Source organism: Macrobrachium rosenbergii, chromosome 56 (assembly GCF_040412425.1).
Source record: "Macrobrachium rosenbergii isolate ZJJX-2024 chromosome 56, ASM4041242v1, whole genome shotgun sequence".
Lineage (NCBI taxonomy): Eukaryota > Metazoa > Arthropoda > Malacostraca > Decapoda > Palaemonidae > Macrobrachium > Macrobrachium rosenbergii.
The window spans coordinates 51,230,399-51,256,098 of NC_089796.1; the positions used below are offsets into that span (position 1 = coordinate 51,230,399).

Consider the following 25,700-nt stretch of genomic DNA (forward strand, 5'->3'; position numbering starts at 1 on the left):
GTGCACTCTCTAATGGTAGGCTATATTATGAGAGGAACATACAAAGGCTATTCACTATTATTTGCGGCTGGGTGTGATTCGCTCCTTTGCAATGTTAGTGGATAAGAACAGCCACTGTGAGAAAAAGGTTACATGGAGCCATAGAAGTGAGTAAGATAACTCTTTAACACATATCTTTTCAGACATATGTGGAATACCCATTTTTGTGTTGCAGTGAAACTCCTCTGTTCTCCATTATGCATTTCTCCATTTTGTTCTCCATTGTGCATTTTTCCGTTTAAGTATCTATTTCTTTTTCCTACACCATTTCAGGTTTTAATATATGATATGTTTCTTTTAACAGGAATTCTGGGTTCGTCCTGTGAGGACGAATATTTTGAAAATGGTGTTCTTTTAACATACTCTATGACATTTATTTTGATCTAGAATAATTATGACCTTTTTATTTTGTTTGGTGACCAGGGTGTTAGTCACTAGTGTTGGTTGGTCTAGAATCATTCAGTCGATTGATTGTGAGTCTGCATTTCCTCTAGTTATGATTTCCATTTTAGGGGGTGTGAGTCACTCCATTTCGTGACCGTAGCTTTTGCTGAAATACTTTCGTTAAATTTGCAAATAAAGTCTAGTTTTGTATCTCGGCATTTTATTCCAGTAGGCCTTTGTCTGAGGATAGATACAGGGACAGGAGTCGACGAGAGGGAAAGAATGTGCTGACCATTGCTACTGGAAAATCTTACGGATGTAAGATTATATGACACTGTTCTTGAAACAGATGTAGTAAGAGATTAAGACCATAACTGACCTTGTCGAAGGGCGTAATATATATATATATATATATATATATATATATATATATATATATATATATATGACGTTTATATATTATATAGCTGTGAATGTATATATGTATATATATATGTTTATACACACACACACACACACACACACACACATACACACATATATATATATATATATATATATGTATATATATATATATATATTTATATATATATATATATATATATATATATATATATATATATATATATATATATATATATATATACATATATATATATATATATATATATATATATATATATATATATATATATATATATATATATATATATATATATATATATATATATATATATATATATATATATATATATATATATATATATATATATATATATATATATATATATATATATATATATATATATATATAGAGAGAGAGAGAGAGAGAGGAGAGAGAGAGAGAGAGAGAGAGAGAGAGAGAGAATCTACGGGTCACTTTTACTAGATACGTACATGTAATTACCACAATGCCCTCGTAACTTTCGATTTCTTTACACTTAAGATACGCTTTTCACCAGTGAATTACGAATAAAGAAATTTTTACGCCCTTGGCGAGATTGGAACTTGCATCATGTCTCTCTTTATTTAGATGTTAGGCTTAGCAGTTAGAAGCGTAATAAAAATGTGAAGAAACCTAGAAGTTAAGAGGGCACAGTGATTATTTCTGTTACATACACACACACACACACACACATATATATATATATATATATATAAAGATAGACACACACACATATATATATATATATATATATATATATATATATATATATATATATATATATATATATATATATATATATATATATGTGTGTGTATATATATATATATATATATGTGTGTGTGTGTGTAACTAACGCGCTTGTATGGATGTATGTCTGTATTAAGCATGTTGTTTCATCACTTTTCCTTTGCATAAGATGTAATTGAAACATGCGTTGCTTATTGTTAACTAATTGTGCGGTGAAGGGATCAAAACCTTTCCCCCTGTAACCACACTTCGCACTTTCCGTGTTGTGTCTGTCATTGTATGTGGTTAATAAGATGATTTTATAGGTTCTCCGCATGAGAAATAGGAGTTATATTTGTGAGCAAACTTGTAATTCCCTGAGAAAGCATTGATAAGTAATGCACGATCATTTTGGGTAATTCGACCATCCTGGTTAAAGAGTAAAGTTTTCTTGCTTCGGGTTCAAGTTCCATGATGAGCTTTGGCTTTTGTTTTGTGTGAGTGAGCAGTCTCGCTGCAGGGGAAAACATCATCATGATTTATGACACACAAAGGTTTTTCTTCCAGCTTAACGCCCTTAAACAGAATGATTCGCAATTTATTATCATGGCGATCATGAATATTTATTTATAGCTCAATATTTTACAACATATGGTTTAAAATCATCAATATATTTAAGTTTTAAAGGAATAAATACTGTAGTTAATGTGTTAGGAAAATATCTTAGTACAAAAAACATTTTGCTAAATTTGAAATCTTTCGATGCTTAACACAGAAAAGCAGCAATGAAATCTAAAAAAAATGACGCAATTATTACACAATGAAACAAATATGAAATGATTGAAATGCAACAATCATGTCAAAAGATTAATGAGGACAGGCAGGAGCGGGTCATTCAGTCATTCAATATTATTCACCGACAAATACGGAGAGATGAGAAGACACAGAGAGGGGCAGGGCAGAAGAGCCAGCACTCGACTCGAGGCAAACCTTTCCATTCTGCAAAATGATCCGACAAAGCATTGTGCAACGTACCTGTATGGGGGATCGCAGTCGAGCTTATTAGCTGTAACGGAGAGTCCTCCTTGGTGGATACCAGAATTGCCCAAGTCTCCAGTATGGATTCCGGTGCCCATGGCGGTCATAGCTTGGTCATCTGACCCGTGGCGCTTCAAAGGTTGGGGCGTTTGGGACAGCACATTGTTGGGGGCTGAGGCTGTCGAAACCTTCTTTTTGCCTTGACCTCCAAAAATGAAGAGCCTAAGAAATAAAACAGTGGTTGTTATCATTGCACTTTTCATTGAAATACATATTCTAAAATATTAATGTTGACCAGTTCCGTCAGATAGCAATCGAATATTTTCATGTTGTTTGATTCCGGCCGGTGTTCAGTGCTATGACATTCAGTATTACGGTTATGATCGAAAAGCTTCAGCTCCTCTAGGGATAATCATCAGTTAATGAAACTATCACCAAGTGGCAGCCAGAGTATAAAATGGAACTGGGGACCAGTTTTCGGGGAAACTATCAAACATGAATTATCATAAAAGAAGAGTGCAAGTCAGATGAAGGCAGAGAGAAAGATGTAAAATTGTAAAGAACAGAGTATTCAGTTCTTTGTATTGTGCATTGCACATCTTTAAGTGACTGGGGCTTTCAAAGAAGTATTGTGCTAGCTAGCTCACCCAGCTGGGAAATTTCACCATTCAGGGAGAGAAATATTTGTCTGTGGTTCTCGGCATTCGATCACAATCAGGATTAACTTGGAACTAAGTGGCAATGATCAACTTACCTCCATGTATCAAATAATGCACGTTTTAATTGATGTTTAGGTTACAATTAGGGATAATCGAAGTACCTATGCCACAAGATACTTGGACTTCTTGACAGGAAATCTAAGTCCCAAGGTTCTGTTGGTCCCATGAAAGAAGAAGAGGCCGAGTCAGAGTCACTGTCACTTGATCTCACCGCCTCACCCATGACTTACTTTATAAATCCAATAAAATTACGTTTATTGTTATATGTCCAAATATGAGTAAATAATTCAATCTTTATTTCATAAAATGATGTCGAAAAATGCAGATCAAATAAAAATCATCAATACCTAAAGCTGGTTGTTGTGTGATGTTATGGAGTAGCAAGAAAATAACTGCGAGTATTATTTATTCAGGACTTATCCCAACATCGTTTCAAAGCTTTGCTCTAAAGCTAATCCGAACAGCTGGACAAATTGATTAACTTCATATGATTATTGCCCTGAAGAGATGTCTTCTATAGCATGCATATACAGTACAAATGCTGTCGAACATTTTTTGGTAATAACTATAACATTCCTAATGCAGAAAACTTCTTCATCAATGAAAACATTTGCTCATTACAACGCAAATCACTAAAAATTTAAATATCAGGAATACGAACCTCAACAAGACGCAGAGATACATCTCTGGAAAACCTTTATACAAACAATCTTGAGAATAATAATAATAATAATAATAATAATAATAATAATAATAATAATAATAATAATAATAATAATATAATAATAATAATAATAATAATAATAATAATAATAATAATAATAATTTGGCAGCAGACCCTCTTTTAAACAGGTTTATTGAATATTATTGCTATTTCAGTTGCATTTATTTTGTAGAAGACCTCTTCTATTTTCCTTATTGCGGACTTCTCTTCATTGGAGGTGCGTGCTAACAGCTCGCCTATATTTGTCATTTCATCAACAAAGAAATTCGAATTGACCTGGAAAAATGGTATAGCGGTGAGAGCGCACAGCCTGTCCCCCAAGATGACATCAAGATATATTATTAGGCCCGGATGCATCCCCAGTACCGTGAGAACGAGAGCTCCATGAAGAAAATCGTCATGGAGAACGTCACCCCGACCGAAGACAGTAAGAAAATAAATCTTGTAATTTATTACAAGAACCGCCGCACCCGTGATCTCGTGATGAGGAATAAACCCTCTCCGCCAGCAAGAGAACCCCTCAAGCAGAAGAACGTGGTCTACCAATTTGTATGTCCTGTCCAAGGATGCCCCGGCGTTTATATTGGAATGACCACGATGCGTCTGTCAAAAAGGATCTCCTGCCACGCCCAGGAGGGTGCCATCATGAACCACGCCCATGCTACCCACAATATTTCCATCTCCCGCGACAGTATTATTATATACAAAATATAAGTATAATCGGGAGAGCCGCCGACCCTCGACGTCTGCGCCTGCTGGAGGCGCTCCTCATCGCCGAGAGAAAACCCACAATGAACACGACGCAGGAGGCATCGCTCCTACCCACGAATTCGAGAAGAGTAATGCCGAACACCTACCAAATCCAACGAATATCTGAAAATGACAACCCTGAGAATGGAGACGCCCCTGAAGAGCGAGGCGCCCTTCAATACAACCCTCGACTACGACAGAAAGAGTAAATAATGACATCATTCATCCTCCGCCCAATAGCAGCCAAACTACCGGTGATGTCAGTCGGCATGACACCACACAACGGCAGGCCAATGGGAACGCTGGAATGAGTGATATTCCCAGGTTGTGAAGATCTGTCAGGATCGAGCTTCGCCGCAGAAATTTGGCTTGAAGTTCGCCGACTGAAGCCCATGTATAAATTCGGAAGGACCTATGCAACCTGCCATTGATCCTGACGTACTCCTGCTCAATGCTACTGGAGTAAAAGAAGAATAATCTATGAAAATCTATGGTTATACCATCTATAGAAGGAGCATATATAATGAGCTGCATGCAGGGATTGCAGTGGCAGTCAAGAACGACCTGAACCACAGACTGTGGGATGATTATCATGAAGACGTACTTGCAGTAGAAATCAGGACGAAGAGAGGGCTGGTCCTCATAGGAACAACGTATCTTCCCCCAAGAAGAATGCTTTTCTCTAGAGAGGACATATGCAAGATCCTTCAAAAAAGAATGCCAGCCTACCTATTTGGAGATTTGAATGCGTCTCACAGACATATGGGATGTGGCAACAGCAATGCGAATGGCATCCAAGTGCAGGACCTCATAAACAGAGGGATAGCCATGCATCTTGGTCCTGGGTTCGCTACCTTTCTGGGCCAACGTGCAGGCAGACCTGACATATTGCTTGCAAACAGGCAGGCACACCTGAATTACTTTCTCCTGCAAGGAGCCCTGACATCATCAGACCATCTTCCAGTAATCCTAATTTTAGCCACTAAGGCGATAGTGATACTAACAATCCCAAGGATATGTGGTGAAATTGCAGACTGGCCAAACTTTAAGGCCCAACTGGAGAGAGAGGCCCCCAGCCTAAATGACCACCAAGGGATAAAGGATAAAGCTTACATTGATAACAAACTGGAAAACTGGTTCAGGGCAATTGAAAGAGCAGCAAGAAACCACATCCCAACAAGAAGCTACAGAATTCTCAAAGCACCTGTTGACAGTGATCGCCTCAAACTTCTACAATGGCAATTCGAGAATATAGAAGCAATGTCCAGACTAGCTGGATGGACACAGGAGTCCCTTCAAGCTGCCAGACAGTTGCAGAATGAGATAACTGAGGAGTCAAAAATCCTGCATGACAAACACTGGGAAGGGATCGTCCAAACAGCCAATGATCTTTATGGCCAGCCAGCCAAATTCTGGGATAGCATCAACCGCTTACTAGGGAAGGGAGGAGAGAGTGCTTCGTACATAGTAGAAAACAACAGGAAACTATATGGAGATGAAGAGAAAGAAGCAGCCCTGAGGAAATTCTGGAGTAACACCTTTCAGATAACCGAAGAAGAGAATAGGGACTATGACAGAGAGCAGGAGAGAGTAGTAGAAGAGGCATCGCAGCAAAGAAGAGATGACATCATACCATATCCCAGAGTAGATACCAGCAGGCTACACCCTAACGATCCTATGACAAAACCAGTGGAACTAAGGGAAATTAAAAACATCCTCCAAAGAGGGAAGAAAAGAAAAGCCCCTGGAAAATCAAATATTAATAAAGAAATTATGCAACACCTCCCAGTTGTCATGCTAGATATATTCAATGAAATAACAAATGAGATGCTAAGCATGGGATACTATCCTGATCTGTACAAGACAGGAATGATAAGACTCATAAGCAAACCAGGAAAAGATTCCAAGCAGGTGAAGAACTACAGACCAATAACCCTCCTGGAACTCCAGGGGAAAATTATAGAGTCAGTTATCAAAAACAGACTCGTAAGGTTCCTTGAGGACAATGAACTAACAAACAAAAACCAATATGGATTCACCAGGGGAAGAGGAACCCAGATGGCCACATCAGTGATATATGAAACTATAGCTATGTCACAAACCAGAGGACATGGATGCAATGTGGTTTCTAGAGACACTGCGAAGGCCTTTGACAAAGTGTGGCACAATGGCCTTAAATTCAAAATGATGGAAACCACCATTCCCAATCTTATACTGAGGATCCTGTGCAGCTTCCTGGATAACAGGAAAGCATAAATCAGAATGGGGAAAATTACTGGGCAAAATTTCCACTCCTCAGTGGAGGACCACAAGGAAGTGTACTGGCCCCCATCCTATTCAACTTTTATACTAGAGATGTTGCTGCCCCCTCAGCTGGCTGTCACCAGATTATCTTTGCGGATGACCACACCCAAATAATTACTTATCCCAACAAAAGAAGTAAACAGATGCTAGCCTTGAAAACATCAAGAGAAATAAAAATGGTCAATGAGTATGAGAAGAAATGGGAGATATCTGCCAACCAGGAGAAGTTCCAACTCCTGTCTATAGTGACAATCAAACCAGCAGATGTAACTGTGGCCGATAAACAGATCCCATTCACAAATAGTATCAAGGTACTGGGAGTCACTTTCTCCAAGACGGGCCTAAAATAGCACATGCTGAACTGCCTAAAAATAGCAGAGGCCACTTCCAAAAGGATCAGGAGATTCAGGGCTGTTTCCACAAAAACTTATCTGATGCTATACAAAACACTGGTAAGACCACAGCTTGAGTACCCCACAGCAATCCTAGCTCCAGCATGTAGGACCACGGTAATGAAGATGCAAGCCCTGCAGAACAAAAACATAAGGAGAGCGTACAAGGAAGCCCCTCCCTACTACAACACAACGAAGGAACTACATGAAAGGGCAAACATAGAAACCATCAGTTGTAGAATCCACAGGCTGGCAAATAAGACGTGGGACAGGCTGGCTGCATTAGATGTAAACACTGTAGACAGGAACAGAGAAACTTCCAATGAGGGAAGGAGAAACTTAAGGAATTGGCCAAGAATGGCTCGTAAGATAGAAGGGCCTCAGCCAGAACCGATTTACAGGAGCTAGAATACAATAAATTATGAGGTCAAACAATTATCTAGTTTGAGATAAAGCAACAATCAGTGTACGACACCAAACAACTAACAGGCATTCCTAACCACCAGCACCATTCCCTCACCTCCCACTACCGTAAAAAAACAATAATAATATTAATAAAAAAGAATCATCATCACTCATAACCACATTGTGACCCTGCCTCCGCTTGTCCCTCATTCCTCATCATCGCCAGCTTCACCTGACGAAGCAAGGGGGTCTTCCCCCCTCTATTTCTCTCCTAACTTCCCTCACTTTCCTCCCTTATCACCTCTAACCTGTCCCCTCAACCCCGTCTCCTACCCCAAAATACATCCCCAATCTTTCCTATCCCCAATTCATTCGTTCGTTCGTACCTGCCAGTCCTCTACTAGCTCCCGCTGGAGAATGACAGAAAAGTCTGTCGAAACGTCGCGGCAACAAGTGTTTAGCAACTATATGTCATAATATTCTAACTGTATAGAGTATATAAAAAGCAGAATCCAGTTTTTTTACTTTTCCCCCATGAAATGACAAATATAGGCGAGCTGTTAGCACGCACCTCCAATGAAGAGAAGTCCGCAGTAAGGAAAATAGAAAAAGTCTTCTACAAAATAAATGCAGCTGAAGCAGCAATAATAATAATAATAATAATAATAATAATAATAATAATAATAATAATAATAATAATAATAATAATAATAATAATAGTTTTCTCTTGCTCCCATTGGGATAAAAGATGAAAAATCCGCATCATTCAGGACAGGATCGCAGGGTGCTATGGCTGTAATGCGTGGATTTATCATCTTTTATCGCATCCTGCGATCCTGTCCTGAATGATGCCCTGACGAGAAGGGCGAAACTAGTCGACACCCCATGAGAACTACCTCCTACACATCACTAAACCACCGGATATGAATATCGGACAATTGCTTGCAACCGTTGCAGCGCAAGAAAAGCAATTGATAAGACGAATTGAGCGTTTACTATATAAAATAAATGCTGTTGAAACTGTCATTTTGTTTAATAAAACCTGTATTAAAGAAGGTCTTTAATACAGCACCCCGGCATCCCGAGCATCAAAAGGACCCGCCTGCATCAGGAGTTATCCAGCAACGAATAATAATAATAATAATAATAATAATAATAATAATAATAATAATAATAATAATAATAATAATAATAATAATAATAATATGTGGTATTGAAGGTGATAGCTGCATCAGCGGCATACAGGTTGTATAATGTTTTCTCTATTTTTCTGATAATTGATTTTTTGGGTTACTGCATTCTGCCAGTAACACGGACACTTGGAGAGGAAAGCAGGCTGCAAAATTGGATAGTTTTATTTCCGATGAATACATTACAGCAGGGGTTCCCGACATAGATACATGTACCCGTGGTACATTTGTACTCTTCAGGCGGTACATTGGATCTGAGAGAATAGCCAGTACCCCGCAATACATGGTGTAATCTGGATTGAGGTTGGGCAATGTCATGTCTTTTGTTTTAATTGCCTCATTTTAGTAAACAAAGCTTTCATTTAAGTTATATCAAGGGTAGGGTGAATACCATTTGTTTTTCATTATTATGGAACTTCCCGCGGCTTTGATGTGTACCCATACTGGGCCTGAAAAGATGAAGTCTGCACAAACAGATTTCATAATAAAATTATATCACAATATCAATTTCATTGTTTTTCTTTTTCATCCTCAATTTTTATGGGTACACAGGAATCTATAAAAATGCCCAAGGGGCACAGAACAAAAAGGTTGGGAACCCCTGTACCACAGCAATCAATTACAGAGCAAGATGGTATCTGAAATAGGAAGTTCATCTTCCGTGGAGTTGTCCTGCAGGAGAAAATCTTCAGTGTTGATTGTCATTATGATGTGTGTACTGTAGATGCGCGGTTTTTGGATGTGGGAAAAACTCGCGATCTAATTATATATCGACTGTGTCTACAGTGACCCCTCACCGCCCCACTTAAATATCCCTGAAGGGTCACTACAGACCACACGTACAGGCAAAGAGACGATTTTGCTATGGGCTTTCCTTTAGGCGTGCTTTTTGCCAACTTTTATATTTGTGCAGATGAGAAGCTGGTTTTTTCCCACATCCAAAAACCGCCCATCTATGCATGTTATATTGACAACATATTTGTACAGGCCTAGGACGAGAGTAAAGTACTGTAAAAGTGTTCCGCCACACATTCTTAGAATGCAGCTCTTTAAACTACACGGCTGTTCTATAACAATGGCCAGCTTCCCTTCTTTGATGTCCTTGTCTGCCAAACCGACGACGGCCTGAAGACCTCTGTTTACACAAAGATGACGAACCTCGACCTCTGCCTTAACGGAGATGGTGAGTGTTCTTCAAGAACACCACCATCAAAATCTTTGCAAGAAGGGCTTTAACGTATTGATATTCTTGGCGGGGCATGCACCAAGAATGAGGCTGCATCTGCCCAGTACTTATAAATAATTTTTATTCTGATAAACAAGTCAATAAAGAAATACGTAGGGCACTGGATTGGTGGTATGAAAAAAGCGAGCAACCTCAGAGCCCAATCCACAGAGAAGTGTTTGGCACTACTACAGGTATGAGGCGAGGATGCACCCTGAATACCAGGAAGACGAACTTGTCATTAAGAAAATCACTGCAGACAACATCCTCACTACCGTTATTGATGGGGTTGGTCCTGTTCATTTATTATCAAAACAGCCATACAAGAAACCTGATTATGAAAAACAACTCACCCCACTGACAGGAGATCCTCTTAAACAGACTAATGTGGTATACTGATTCAAATACCCAGTCCGTGGATGTCCCAGCTCCTATAACGACTACCGTGAAACTGGCAAAGAGAATCTCTTGTCATGTTAAAGAAGGCGCCATAAAAACCACAAGAGAGGTGCCCACCATACTAGCATCATAAGGGTTGCAATAGTGGGGAATACAGAAGTAATCAGAAAGGCCCCCGACCCAAGGTGCCTATGGCGGCTAGAGGTGCTCCTAATACAGCAGGAGTTAGCCCTTATTAAATACCACTTGAGAGATGTTCCTCCTGCCCACCAGCGTTACTCCTGTAACTGATAGAGTGGCGCCTGACACTACGAGAAGTGACAGTCCCGAACGAGAAACTAACGATAATGTTCGAGATTGTGAGAAGAGCTGCCCAATCAGAATATTCACTGGGTAATACAAGACAATGACGTCACACCACCCGCCCCGCCAACCAGCTAGGCTGCAGCAGCAAGATCATCAACGATAAATTTTTGGCTCGTGAGGAAATCTCGCCAAGCAATCATCAGCGCGAATTTTCCTCCTCAGCTAATCAGCGGGCAGCCTAAATTTGGCACCCTGCTGCCCTTCTCGTATACAACGAGCAAGACTCACCATGAATGACAGTCTACTCCTGTCTTTCAGCGTGATCATGCTCAATGGAGGCTGAGTGAAACGTGGTCTTACTCAACACTGAAGAAGACTTTCTCCTGACGGACAACTCCACGAAAGACGAACTCCCCATTTCATTTACCATCTACTCAGTAACTGATATACTGGAGTGTAATCATCGGAAATAAAGCTATCCAATTTTGCAACATGCTTTCCTCTTCAATCATGACGAACTTCTGCGTGTTACTGGCAGAATGCAGTAGTCCAGAAAATCAATTATCAGAAAAATAGAAAATACTTCATTCAAACTGAATGCTGCTATCACCTTCAACACCACATGTTGAAAAGAGGGTCTACATAATAATAATAATAATAATAATAATAATAATAATAATAATAATAATAATAATAATAATAATAATAATAATATTTCAACTGTATCTGTTCTGATTAATAGATACTAAGTATTTGACTTCTGCTGTAGCTTTTATGTAATCTCTTATCAATTAGGACATTCTTGATTTGAATCAAATTTTTGTGTGGCTGTAAGAAGACCTTTGGCTTTAACATTAAATCCTGGTACTAGCTATTTGAATTCTTGGTTCACCACTCCTTTAAGCACTCTGAACCAGTTCCAATTCTAAGTTTTCCTCGAGGTTGTTACGGAAACCAGAAACAGTCTGTTGGAATAAGCTTCCCCAAAGCCTTTAGTATTTTACTTCAACGAACTTGCTGCAAGACACTACATTTACAAATTAAAGTAATAAAATTTTGTTGGACCATAAGTATCGTTCATCTTCTGATGTTCCAAGTCCCTCTTTCCTTGGAAGAATACAAGTATATGAGTGGTATTGCAAATGGTAATTGTTATGCAATGTTGACAGCCATAATTTGCTACCTATAAACAGTTCATCCTTCTAGCATGTCAATAACCTGTACTTCTAATCTCCTTTTCTTCATAGGTTATCTGTTTGTTGATTCATCTTTATTTCATGAATTGTTTCTTTTCCTTTCGTTTCTCTTTTTCATTTATGGGTATTCTGTTCTGGGGAAGCTTATTTTGCGAACGAATGGTATTTCAAGATGGTTTCATCTCAGTGATTACGTATTTTAAATCGTCATCACCACTGTAGTAGGGCGCTACTGCAGAAGGGGCAGAATCGTAATCTAATCTTTTTCCTCTCCATTAACGTCCCAGAGCAAGGAGACGGAAAAGCTGACAGAAATATGACAATGAATGTGCCAGGGACCTTTTTTCATCATCTCTGCCGGATCTAACAATAGGGCCTAAATGATGTGCCTGTAAAATATGATCCCTATCGTTACTGGTTTATATTTTAACTCCTATCGAGCACCAACTATGATGAGATCGCAGTTTCTTTAGGAAATAAGAAGCACGACATATTTCTGAATTAAATTTGACAAAGTTCATTTAGAAATATAGAAATACTTCAGCACTGTTGATTAAAAGTAATACTTAAAATAAAGACCCCATCACTACCAAGAAGCCTAAAGTCCATTTCATCTGGGAGATAAAATAGATGTCCTCAAAAGTAAACAATGAAACTTTCACGAAAGGAAATCATGACTCGTTCAAAAGTCTCTCTCGTTTGCGCGTTGCTTCTCTTCCGTTAGGTTAAGCAGCTGCTACCGTAAAGGAAGATTCCTGCATGACATCAGAGATGGCGATAATGCATAAGCTTTCATGCTGCATGAACGGATTTCAATTGTAACTGGCGATTAAATGTTAGAAAACTCTAACTGCTATTCTTCAATCTTTGGTCTTTATGAAATTTCAGGACATGAACAAACGTAAGTATCGGATTGCTGAAAAAAGCTCCGGTGTTGCAAGAGAAGTCGACACAAATCACAGATGACAAATATTAAACCTGGAAAACTTATTTAATGCATGAAACTCACTTTGAATTAATTTTTCTGAAAGCTAAAGATCTACATAAAAGCGCGTTGAAAAGCGATTCAGTTATGTTGACTTTATTGCACTTGTGCTCCTGTATATATCTAATTAATGTTTGATCACAATGTTGAAGAAATCAGAGCGGCACCCCGAGTTCACGGACTCAAAGTAACAATGCTATTTCAAAAAATTTCTTAACAATTATATTAATATAAAAAACTTCAAATAGGTAGTTTTTTTAATTTTAACCTCAACTCAGACAAACCTGTTACAAGGCAAAGTGAAAAGAGGTGCGGTCGTTCTCTGATCTGGCGGCTTTACATGCTACTTGAAATGTATAGAACTCTTCATGTCATCCTCGTGTGACTGTACTTTAAACATCTCATGGACGTCCTTTACAGAATATTACCTACTGTTTAAAAAAAGCTAAAAGTCATAATTAATGAAGCTATACTATTCACCACTTCCACCCGAGAAAGATGGAAGGATTACCATTTGTGCCTGGTAATCCAGTGGGTCTGAAAATCCTCCCCAAATTCCAAGAAGCACACGAGTTTTGCTTTCAGATCTTATGATAAATGACCAGTATTCAACACTTTCAGCAGATAAAATCCTTCCCTGTAAACTTTTGGAACTGAACCTGGACGTAACAATCAAAATACTAAGAAACGCGATAGTTTTGCTTTCAGATCTTATGATAAATGACCAGTATTCAAAACTTTCAGAGAGTAAAAGCCCAACCTGCAAACCTTTGGAACTGGAACCTGGATTCAACAACCTAGATACTAAGAAGTGTACAAGTTTTGCTTTCAGATCTTATGATAAACGACCAGTATTCAAAACTTTCAACAGACAAAATCCTCTCATAGAAAGTTATATTACTGGAACATTGACATGACAAAAAAAATAATAATAATAATATGAAGAGCACGAGTTTTGCTTTCAGATCTTATGATAAATAACTAGTAATCAACACTTTTAGCGGATAATATCCTTCCCTGGAAAATAATAGAACTGGAACCTGGACGTAACAATCAAAATACTAGGAAATGAGTATGTTTTACTTTCAGATCTTATGATAAATGACTAGTGTTCAACACCTTCAGCAGATCGAATCTTCCCATGGTAAGTTATTCACCAAATATAATCCTCATCGAAAGTTAGAAGTGGAAGTTGGGATGCAACAATGAAAATACTAAGAAGTAAATGAAATTTGCTTTATGATCTTATGATAAATGACCAGTATTCAACAATTTCAGCAGATAAAATCCTCCCCTGCAAAGTTGGGAACTAGAACCAGGTACACAATAATGAAAATAATAATAAGTTTGTGAGTTTTGCTTTAAGATCTTTTTGATAAATGACGAATATCCAACACTTTCAAAAACCAAAATCCTCAAATGGAAGTTTATGGAACTTGAACTTAGAAGTAAAAATTAGAATACTAAGAATTGCACGATTTTTAAAATTTCAGATCTTATGATAAAGGATCAGTATTCAACACTTTAAGCAGATAAATTCTCCCTTTGAAACTACAGAACTGGAGCTTGGGACGTAACAATCAAAATTCAAGAAAGTGCAAGAGTTTAGTTTTCAGATCATATTTTCAGTAAATAAAATTCTTCCATCGAAAGTTATGGAGCTGGAACCATCAAAATACTTAGAATCGCACAACATTTGCTCTCAGACCTTTCAATAAATGACCAGTATCCAACACTTTCAGCAGATCATATCATCCAATGGAAAGTTATGGGACTAGAACCTGGAAATTAAAAATAAAAATACTACGAAGTGCATGAGTTTTGCTTTCAGACCCTATGATAAATGACCAGTATTCAACACTTTCAGCAGATAAAATCCTCCCCAGGAAGTTTTTGTAAATATAACCTGGTATATAACAATTAAAACTGTTACGATGTTTTCTTTGAGATTTTATGATAAATGACCAGAATCAAACGCTTTCAGTAGCTAATATCCTCCAATACAAAGTTATAGAAATGGAACCTGGGACTTAACGATCAGAATATCAAGAAGTTCATGAGTTTTGCCTTCAGATCTTATGAAAATCCTCCCCTGGAAAGTTATGGAACTGGAATCTGGATATAACAATGAAAATACTAAAAAATGCACGAGTTTTCCTTACAGATCATTTGAAAAAAGACCAGTATTCAAGTTCCAGCAGATAAAATTCTCCTCTGGAAAATTATAGAACTGGAACCTGGGATATAAAAATCAAAATACTAAGAAGTGCATGAGTATTGCTTTCAGATCTTATGATAAATGACCCGTATTCAACACTTTCAGCAGATAAACTCCTCCCATGGAAAGTTATGTAACTGGAACCTGGACGAAACTATGAAAACACTGAGAAATGCACGAGTTTTGCATTCAGATCTTATGATAAATGACCCCTACTCAACATTTTTCGGTGGATAAAACGAGCACGCCTTCTATTTCTGGACACCATAATACTGGCAAACCATATGCTAGAGTTGTCCAATCAAAAATGTCATGTACTGTTATTAAAATATTCTGCAGTGGTAGACAAGAATCTATTTGATGTTTTGCCTTTTGATGTTTTCACCTTAGGACTTGTGTTCCGGAAACGTTCAGAGAGAGCAGACGGCTAAATGAGACAAAAGCATCTTTAAAACTTATATTTTTTACATCACTAGAAAGACACTCAACATTAAAATCATATTTGAGAGAAAGGGATGATGTATCTGTGCTCCACCTGCGCATAAAAAAAAAGTCAACACACGGCTTGAGAGAAATAGGCCAGAGTCCTCATAAAACAAAAATATGAAGCTCAAAAAAAGACTAATCTGTATTTCTACCCTGAATGGTTTTAGATCAAATTTCTTGTCGCAACCAAGCATAGATGTGCTTGGACTATTGAGACTAATATTGAATATGGAAATAGGCTTTATTCTCATACTGTATCAGTTGACACGACAGTAGAACACATCATGTATTAGAATTCACAAGTTACAGTGGACAAGTTTAAAATACGATACCAGGGATTACACAGAGCAGTGGAATAAAATAATGATCAACTTGAATAACTGAATCTGTTTTGAAAAACATACATTACTATCCATTGAATTAAAATGTAATTAAACTTGAAAAACACGTCGTAGACACCGTTGCATATACTGTATGTGAACGACGAGCCTACTTGAAACTTATGTGGCAATGTTTGAGATACGTACGGGCAATTGTCTCATACAAATTAGGTGACATGTTTAAAGCATTGTTTCAAATCTCACTGTCACAAACACCTGACCCACACTACATGATTCTGTCTTTGACAAGTTTGTGAGGAAAGATGAAAACCTCTTGTGGCAACTTTGGCTGCAGTGCTTCGTGCTATTGTGCTAAAGTAATGACAAACAAAAGCGTAGATTTTGGGAGTGCCCGAGTATTTACCAAAGTGTCAAGGAAATAGTGGGGACTGTGTACGTTGCTTGAAACCTGATGAGATTAATGGTTAGTATTTTGTTCAAACCCTAGCCACCATTCGCCTTAGACTCGTTTTCCATTGACGGTCGTTGACTTGTTTCCAACTTGTTTGTGATTTGTGAGTGATAAGGTTTATGATGTGGGTTTGTGACATGTTCTTCTGAAGTGGAGATAGATACACCTTTACGCATAAGTCGTAACAAACTTCTTGAGATCACAGATTAAAGCAAAACTTTTGACCGACGAAACAAGGATAGGAAGTAAGAGGTGACAGTAGAATAACAGGTTTTGGAGGGAATTTCTAGCAAAGGGATTCCAGCAAATTGGAGGTGGTGAATCTCTGTCTGCCCTGTTACCTGCCATTTCACCCTCCTGACCTAATTATTTCATTCTGAAAAGTATTCCAAAGAATAAAACCTCTGATTATCATATTTCTTCAGATTTAAAGCAAAAATTGCAAAAAAAGTGTCCTTTAATTTAACCACGTCTGTGTCCTTGGTAACAAATGAAGGTAAAAAAAAGTGGGAAAATAATCACCAATATCAGAGATTTATCAAAATAATAAAAAACCTACAAAGTTAAATCAAAATAACAGAAAAATAAAATGTTGATGTTTAAATTGACATTCAATCTTGAAGAATATTCTCAAAAATCATCATCAGCTACTTGGGTATCGTCTTACATTGGAATCAGAGAAAAGTGCAGAAGGCAAATAGTAATAATAATGAAAATTATACTGACCTGTGACCTTGAAAAAGGTCAAAGTGAAACACATTTGCTGGGAAAGGAACACCAACTCCCATGACACCCACCCACCAACTTCATGAAAATCAGAGAAAAATATAATTCTTCGTCCCTAAACTGTCGTGCGACCCAGGAAAATAGGTCTACGGAAATATTAATGGAAAATAATCATCAGTCCAAAATGGGTGTTGCAGATGGGACAAAGGCTCTCCCATCTCCCCCACAAAGCCAGGTAAGACTAAGTTGCTATTTTGGTAATGTGATTGCGAACAACAAGCGGTGCAATTTAGCTTGCAACTCCCGTATTTTCTTCAAACAAAGTGCATCAACCATGTTCCCTAAACCAGGTGTTGGGAAACACCAACAGACAGATGAGATAATGATAGATCATTTGCACTAGATGAAAATACTGTTGCCTTGTCAGTGGCCAAAGACTTGGTTGCCAGTAAACTTGAGGCTAGATTCTAGACAATCTGAGATAGTCTGTAAGACGTTTACAGAAGTGACTACATTTATGACACGCGGAAAAGATCTGCTGTAAATGAACCCTGAGAAATAAAAGACAGTGTTATTAAAGAAACATTAAAAAAAATCTTATTTTTAATGAGTTTCAAGACATAGAATTGAAACTCTGTTTCTTGGTGGAAAAATATTGTTCATGGGATACGAGTCACGCCTTACTGGAGCCTATATGGTGTTTCAAAAGGCAGACTATCAATGTACTATATAAATAAAGAAAAACTCCGTCATTCCATGCACTGACACCACCAGCAAAATGAATGAAGTATGTGTGTACCCCAGCCACTGGCCAATTAATTTTGCATGGTTTCCACGGGGACAAACTCATAACCTAATTGGGGTATGGAGGAGGGACATAGATATAAAGCAAATATGTAAATGATTTCCCAAAGCTACTTAAGGTGTTCACATGAATACACAAAGCACTGTTGCACTTGTGTCAAAAAAGTTAGACCTCAGTAGAAGGTGTTTTAAGTTAATAGGATTATTCCACTTCTGATGATGCTCTTTGGAAAAAGGTGCACTGTATCTGAATCATCGGGGATAATTCTGAAGATGTCAAATTGCTCCAAGTTGAGGCTGATACAGTTCTTTCCTAGAAGCTCTGCTGAAGATGGCAAGGTTTGCCTACCTGATAATCAGAAAATGAAATCAAAGGGAAGGTAAAAACCCCACCTCTTAGTTATGATGAGCCAAGGTCCCTGACAATTGAGTGATTATTACAGTATTATTATTATTATCATTATCAAGTAGCTTAACCAGTCCACTGAGCTAAGTTATTTAGCTTTCACAGGGATGACCCGAGTGATCTGACTTTTAATGATTAGGTTTAGATTTTATCAAGTGATTTTCAGATTTTAAAAATAAGTGGGATAACTGAAACTTATGACGGAAAATTTCTGTAACTGATCTGTCTCCATAACTTGATATTCTTTGTTGATTATATTTTGGACATTCACAAAAAATGCCTAAACTTACAGTCTGTATATCTAGTGACTGGATTTGTGAGTTATTTATCAAAGCTAGTGTGACAAGTAAGATATGTGAGATTAAGGTTAGTAGACAATGAAGTAAGGTGCAAGTACCTAGGCCACCCCTCCAGTTATCACTAACTGAAATTATGTCTAGGTACCTATGAGAGACATACCTTAGGAGAAGGTGACAAAGATGTATTGACATTACTATAATGCATATCTAACCCAATGGACTGGTTGTCCAGACCCCATGCACTAACTTTGTTGAAAGAAAAATAAGTGCACACTTCCCGTTGAGAGCTTGCCATAGACATAAGGATATCTTTTCCCATGCAAATGTATAGTGATTGGTTAAAGAATTTATAGAAAGGTATAAGTGAATTCTCACAGAATTAGCAGAATGAATGTAATACTAACTCTTCACAGCTTAAATCATGAACAGGAACAATTCTGCTCTCATGATGAACTAAGAGTGGACAGCAAATTTTCTGGAGGTATCGTCCAAAAAGTCTGCTATCTGGGGCTAAGTAATATGTTTGAATAAATGAAGGGCCTATTGAAAACTAATTTCATGTTAAGTAACATCACTGCATTTACACTGCTGACATATTTGGATCAGGGAAGCTAAGAAGGCCGGCCATTTGAATGGTCAGTTATTGCTAAGATTTCTTTTTGGGGTTTTCCTGAATCTAAAAGGCCACCATAGACATAAACAATCCCAACTGGCCTTGTACAGCTCAAGGGTAAAGGGCTAACTGGGTGGAGAGAGGCATTTGTCAGCTGTACATATAAAATTAACAGACTGAATTGCTTTCATCCATGTAGGTAAAGGAGTTCCAAAAACTGTACGCAGCACTTTTGTTGAGGCCACTTCAGGCACTGTGAGTTACTCTGAGACAATCGGTTTATCCACTGAAAAAGATCAAATTTAGGTACATTTGGAGGCAATCTCTATTGATGGAATTTGTTACTACTTTAAAAAAAATACACGAAAGTAATAGAAAATCTGTGGGTTTAGATCAATCTTGATGTCATGCTACCTGACATGTCAACCACTGTGTAGATCCTTATCTAATCCAGGAATGCTGCCAATCCTGAGAGTACTTCCTGCAACTCTTGCATCCATGAGCCTTTGATTATGTCTTCGGGATGGGTTCCTTAACCTGATATCAAAGAAATTCTCAGTAAAATAGCCACAAAGGCTTCCTTCATGAGGTTGCAGTTCCGTAACCATCAAAGAAAGTCCCTGGGATATTTGTATGAAATACTGATCACTTGTCTGTTATTACCCACTGAAGATCTTTGTTGTATGTTGAAGAAGATCTCATATGAATACAGTATTATCTAAAAGAGACTAGTTTCTCAAGGGATGAGTGAATAGTTTCTTGACAAATGGGCTCATTTTCTTCCAGGTGAGACTTGCATTTTTTAAAATCTTATTTGTCCTCCAAAAGGCTTGATCTGAGAGAAAAAATGTTGGTAAGAGTAAAGTGGGATTTCTTTTATTGCTGCAGATTCCTAACTTCTTGGAACACGAAGAAGCGCACTTTCGCATGATTTAGTGAAGCTATGACAGTACCAAGACTGACTATTGAATCTTTGTTTTTGGTATTTGCAATTAATTGTTGGAAAGGAAGTAAGATGTAAATTTATAGAATCAATATACCTTACATTCACAAGCTATTGAAGCTGTTTTTGTGTTGAATGATTTTCCATATGATGAAGCTTCGCAGCTCAGGGTTTGTGAGGCTCTCCCTGATGTATACTGCATCTGATAATCCAAGGACGAGGAGGTTTAGGCCAAGACTATCTGTGTAGAGATGGAACAGAACAAAATATCCTCATTCACACAGTTATCATTTTGGCAAGATTTATCAAGAAATAATTTTTTGCAGGACAGTATCACAGTTAACAACCGTGGAAGGCAATCTTGAAGTTGATGATCTTTAACTCAAAAACCGTGTCAGGTTTTGGGAAAAAGTTAATCAGGTGACAAAGGCATAATCCATCTAAGAGGGTACTTCATAGGTGACCTGTTAGTGCTTCTTCTAATCCTCCCAGTCTTCAGTAACCCAACTCACTTGATGTAAATATGGAAATCCATTTCCTTCTTATAGAGAAGAGCTTAAAAAGTTTTCTCTGGACCAGATAGTTTTATTTTTAACTTCAGATACCTTGAATATAGTCAGTGCTTGGGTACCTGATTGGATTTGCTGTACTTCATGAAGAGGGGAAGCTAGGCTGATAGCTAAGATAATCCATAATGGACTTGCACTTCCGTAAGTCAAGACAAGGCATACTGCAAGAGCTAAGGTGATCGACAAACAGATTCAGTACGACTTAGGTGGGCTAAAGAGCAGCTGGATGATTCTGTTGAGTTTCCATATCAATTCTTTGGCTTGAGGAAATCCTGAGGGTTATTGCCTCATCCAGGTTCTCTTGATGAGAGTTTATCTAAATTTGAGAAGTTCTTGCCACCATGTCTACCTGTCCTGGTCTCAATAGAAGTTATTGGCTCTTACTATATTATTTTTTCATTGTTGGAGATTGAAGGGAGAGGTAATAAGGTACCATTTCCCCTCATTTCTTAATGTGAAGGATGGTGTGTAGTAGCTGTCAAAGATAGAGGAATGATGTCATGAGGAAGGGTGATGGCAGAAAATTGTGCTCTAAACTTGCTAGGCCTGTCATTGCTGGTTCAGTGTAATAAAATATCATTCTGATCTATCTTTCTCTGGGTGAAATAACTATCATGCCAAATAGAAAATATTGCCTTGGGGATCAGATCAAGTATCAAATCAGTCCTGGGGAATTGGAAACCAGTTGATTTTGGACCTTATAATGTCTTTTTTCTGGTTAGCTAGTATCTCCTCATCTAAGAAGACCTTTTCTGAAAGATAATGGCAAAATTTGTGCCTCTGCCCAGCTCTGGGCAAACATTGTAAAAATGTTGATAGTTGTCATCATAATACTGGTACTTAATGTTACAGCAGCTAGATCTAATTGGTTGTAATCGTGGTCTCTGTAAACATTTCTTCTTAGAAGTGAGTGAGAGCAAGGACTAATACTGTAAGGAAAAATGGAACAAAATGAAGGAGATAAGAAATTTCTGGACATTGTATAATGATGAAAGTGATAGAATTAGAATTTTCTATCAAGAAAGGCCAGAATGGTACTGTCGACTGGCAGCAAAGAATTCCTTTGGACAAAGAATTCTTGGGCTAAATCCCGAAGATAATAGCAAATGAGATAGATGGAGCAGTAAGAGGTGAGTTGGTAGGGATGGGAGCTGAGGAATGATCATGACGTGGTGGGAGGAAGTGGAAAACGGCCAGAAAGGAAGGGGGAAGAAGTGGAGACGACAGAAGCAACAAAAAAACTGCAGTGAAGACTTTATACTCAATCCCTCTATTTAGGAATGTTTTAGTAAAATCATATTTCAGCCACAGTCCTAGATTAACATTCATTCATGGTAAGTATTAAGAACTCTAACACCATTGATGACTTTACATTTGGAGCCTTATAAGAACTGAGCTTGAAAGTTGGCATTTTGCACAAGTACTCTATCCTAATCAGAGCATTTTCTCTCTTCAAGAAATAATGATGTCAGTACAGGAAAACTGAAAAGAGGATAAAGGCATATTGTAGACTAAATTATTGTGCATGTTCAAAATGTCAATGTTCACTCTGACTCTCTTGAATTATGACCCTGGCAAAAAATATCAAATAAAAGGAAGAAAATACTCCCATGATGGAAGAACTACCCACTCAATTAATGAAAGCTGCTCACACCATGGCAAATCTCAACAGCAAATGTAAACAGACTATGAGCCGCTGTAGAAATGAAACCCAACATCCACTGAACTAAAGTGACCCTGACAAAAGCGATTGTCTTGGTCAATAATAGCAAAGTCCTGATCCCGGTATGCATTATGTGTTGTCTGTCTAATCCCTTCCTCCTGCATAGGGGAGATTGTGTGTTGGCAGATTCTTCTGGAGCACATGAAAATTAAGGAACCTGGGTAATCTTGTTTGCAAACTTCTGATAATAATAATTTAGGGAATTTGTCCCTTATTACTCTTAAACAATGGTCTAACATTCCCTGCTCTTCTTGACAGCATGTTTTTGCTTGAAAGTCAGGAAAGTATCACCAGTAACAACATCAATTATGAGTCACCTCCACCAAGAGTCACTTCCAGTCAGACATCTTACTGGATGGTGTCAAGCTTATGAGAGTCAGTTTTATAGGCGTTGCACCAATGATGGATTCCAGATTCAATGAGGTGTTCTTAGTATTGACTATAGCCTCATTTTGGAAGTATAAGCTGCTCGTGTAATTTACTAAACTATGCTATTAGTATAATAAATTATACTACTAACAATATACAAAAACAGAAAGTAGAAAACAAAAATAAAATGACAACTTTAAAGTTACCAAAAAAAAAAAAAAATTCTATAGTCTGTTGTTAAAATTTATTTGCCAAAAATTTAGTGAATGAGTAATACATATTTTCACTCCATGGGAAACTATATAACACCGCAAAGAACATTTCGTTATTATTCCCACCACTGTGTAGCAAAGCATATTGCTGTCATCTTTTATGGCACGGGTATAATAGTATACAAAAAATATTTTAACTGACAGCTGAGTCTCTGTAGCATCATGATGCCATTGGCACTGAATCCACCTACCGTATGTTGGTTAGTCACATCTGCCTACATTGAGACACCAAATCTATTTACAGGATTTACTACCGTTATTGACACCTGATTACCATTTTAGGAAGTATTGTTTGATAGGATATAGTTTTACTGTAAAAAAAATATACAGGACCTGAATATTTAAATATGCAATTAATAAGCTACGCTGAAAACTATAAAAAAGCATAAATAAAGTATAAGTGGGACGCAGAACTGTTAACTGGGTTGTGACCTAATGTGTGGGCAGCTTTGAATTTGCAGAAAGACATGGAATTATGTATTACACGGCCGCTGACATTTGGATGAGAAATTTTGTAGGTGTCAAGGAATCATCTACAAGGAAATGGTCCGGTGAATATGCAGTGAACAGCTGTTCACTGCATGCTTAAGGAAGTGTGATGTTTACCTGTTGTGTTTGCTATCTTCAACAATTTTTTAACTAAAAGAAGTGGCTGGAGATGGAAGAGAAGGTTTGGATGGGAGTAATGATGGGGCGTTTACAGAATTATAGTACCCAGATGATACTGTCTTGATCAGAAAAGCTTATAATATTTAGAAATCTTATTTCGTAGAATGCGCCATATATCTAAAGAGATAAGGCTATGTTAAGAACAAGGAAAGCTGAAATATGAAGACAGAATTTGCAAAAAGAGAAAAATTAACACTAAATTAAGAGAGAGTTTAATGAGGTTGATTCTTTTATGTATTTAGGAAAAATGATATCCCTATACGAATATAGTGAACGACTAAAATCGGGAAATCAAACATTGGGAAGGATGAACAAGTGGAGATCGAATGACCTGAAACTACATGTAGAATTAAGATGATATATTTGTCTAGAATGGCCTGTATTGCTATATGGACACGCATCTTGGCAAAGCGATTTGTCAACTTCAGAATAAAACGTTGACAGGAATATTTGGAGTCAGATGACCAGATAGAATGAGAAATGAATACCATAAGGGAGATCACAGAAGCTCCAAATTAAATGAGATAACTACGAAGTTCTGGAAGTTTCCTTTGCACTACATCAGGGAGAACAGTATGTGGTAGTGCAAGCAGGGCTCCTCTGGGCAAAAGAAAAATGCGATGACTTCGACTACTCGGATAAGAAAAAGAAGACGGAGGCCTGGAGAGGAGTGGAGCTTTTGAAAGTGAGTGCACAGGAATGACATGAACAGAGGAATTTTCCAGAAGCAATTTCCCACGCATGGAGTCGGGGGATAAGAACAAGAAGCCTGAGGGCTGGAGATGAGCAGAGTTTTTGGAAGTTGGAGCGCAGGGAGTACTTGAATAGAGGAATTTCCTAGAAGCCCTTTATATCGCATGGAGTGGGAGGATAAGAACAAGAAGCCTAAGGGCTGGAGATGAGTGGAGTTTGTGGAAGTGGGAGCGCAGGAAAGACATGAATAGAGGAATTTCCCAGAAACCCTTCCCATCACATGGAGAGGGAGGATAAGAAGAAGAACCTGAGGGCTGGAGATGACTGGAGTATTTGGAAATGGGAACAAAGGAAAGTTATGTACACAGAAATTTCACAGAAGCCCTTTCAATCACATGGAGTGGGAGGATAAAAAAAAAAGCCTGAGAGCTGGAGATGAGCAGAGTTTGTAGAAATGGGAGCCCAAGAAAGACATGAATAGAGAAATTTTCCAGAAGCCCTTTTCATTGTATGGAGCTAGAGGATATGAACAAGAAGACTGAAGATTGGAGATGAGTGGAGTTTGTGGAAATGGGAGCGCAGGAAAGACATGAATAGAGAAATTTTCCAGAAAACCTTTCTATTGTATGGAGTGGGAAGATAAGAAAAAGAAACCTGAGGGTTAGAGATGAGCAGAGTTTGTGGAATTAGAATTGCAGGACAGACATGAATAGAGGAATTTTCGAGAAGCCTTTTCCATCACATGGAGTGGGAAGATAAGAAAAGGAAGCCTGAGGGCTGGAGATGAGCAGAGTTTGTGGAAATGGGAGTGCAGAAAAGAAATGCATAGAGGGATTTCCCAGAAGCCCTTTCCATTGCATGGAGAGGGCGGATAAGAACAAGAAGACT

General features: G+C 37.9%; 1 protein-coding gene across 31 annotated transcripts in view; it reads right to left on the reverse strand.

Moving 5' to 3' along the window:
- Positions 1-25,700, reverse strand: part of LOC136836319 (regulator of G-protein signaling 9) — a 1,320,722-nt gene that overhangs the window by 196,801 nt on the left and 1,098,221 nt on the right. For all 31 annotated transcript variants that reach the window (XM_067100474.1, XM_067100467.1, XM_067100472.1 and 28 more), the window contains one exon: positions 2,633-2,857. In XM_067100474.1, the coding sequence (XP_066956575.1) occupies positions 2,633-2,857 (225 nt within the window). The remainder of the gene's footprint in view (positions 1-2,632; positions 2,858-25,700) is intronic.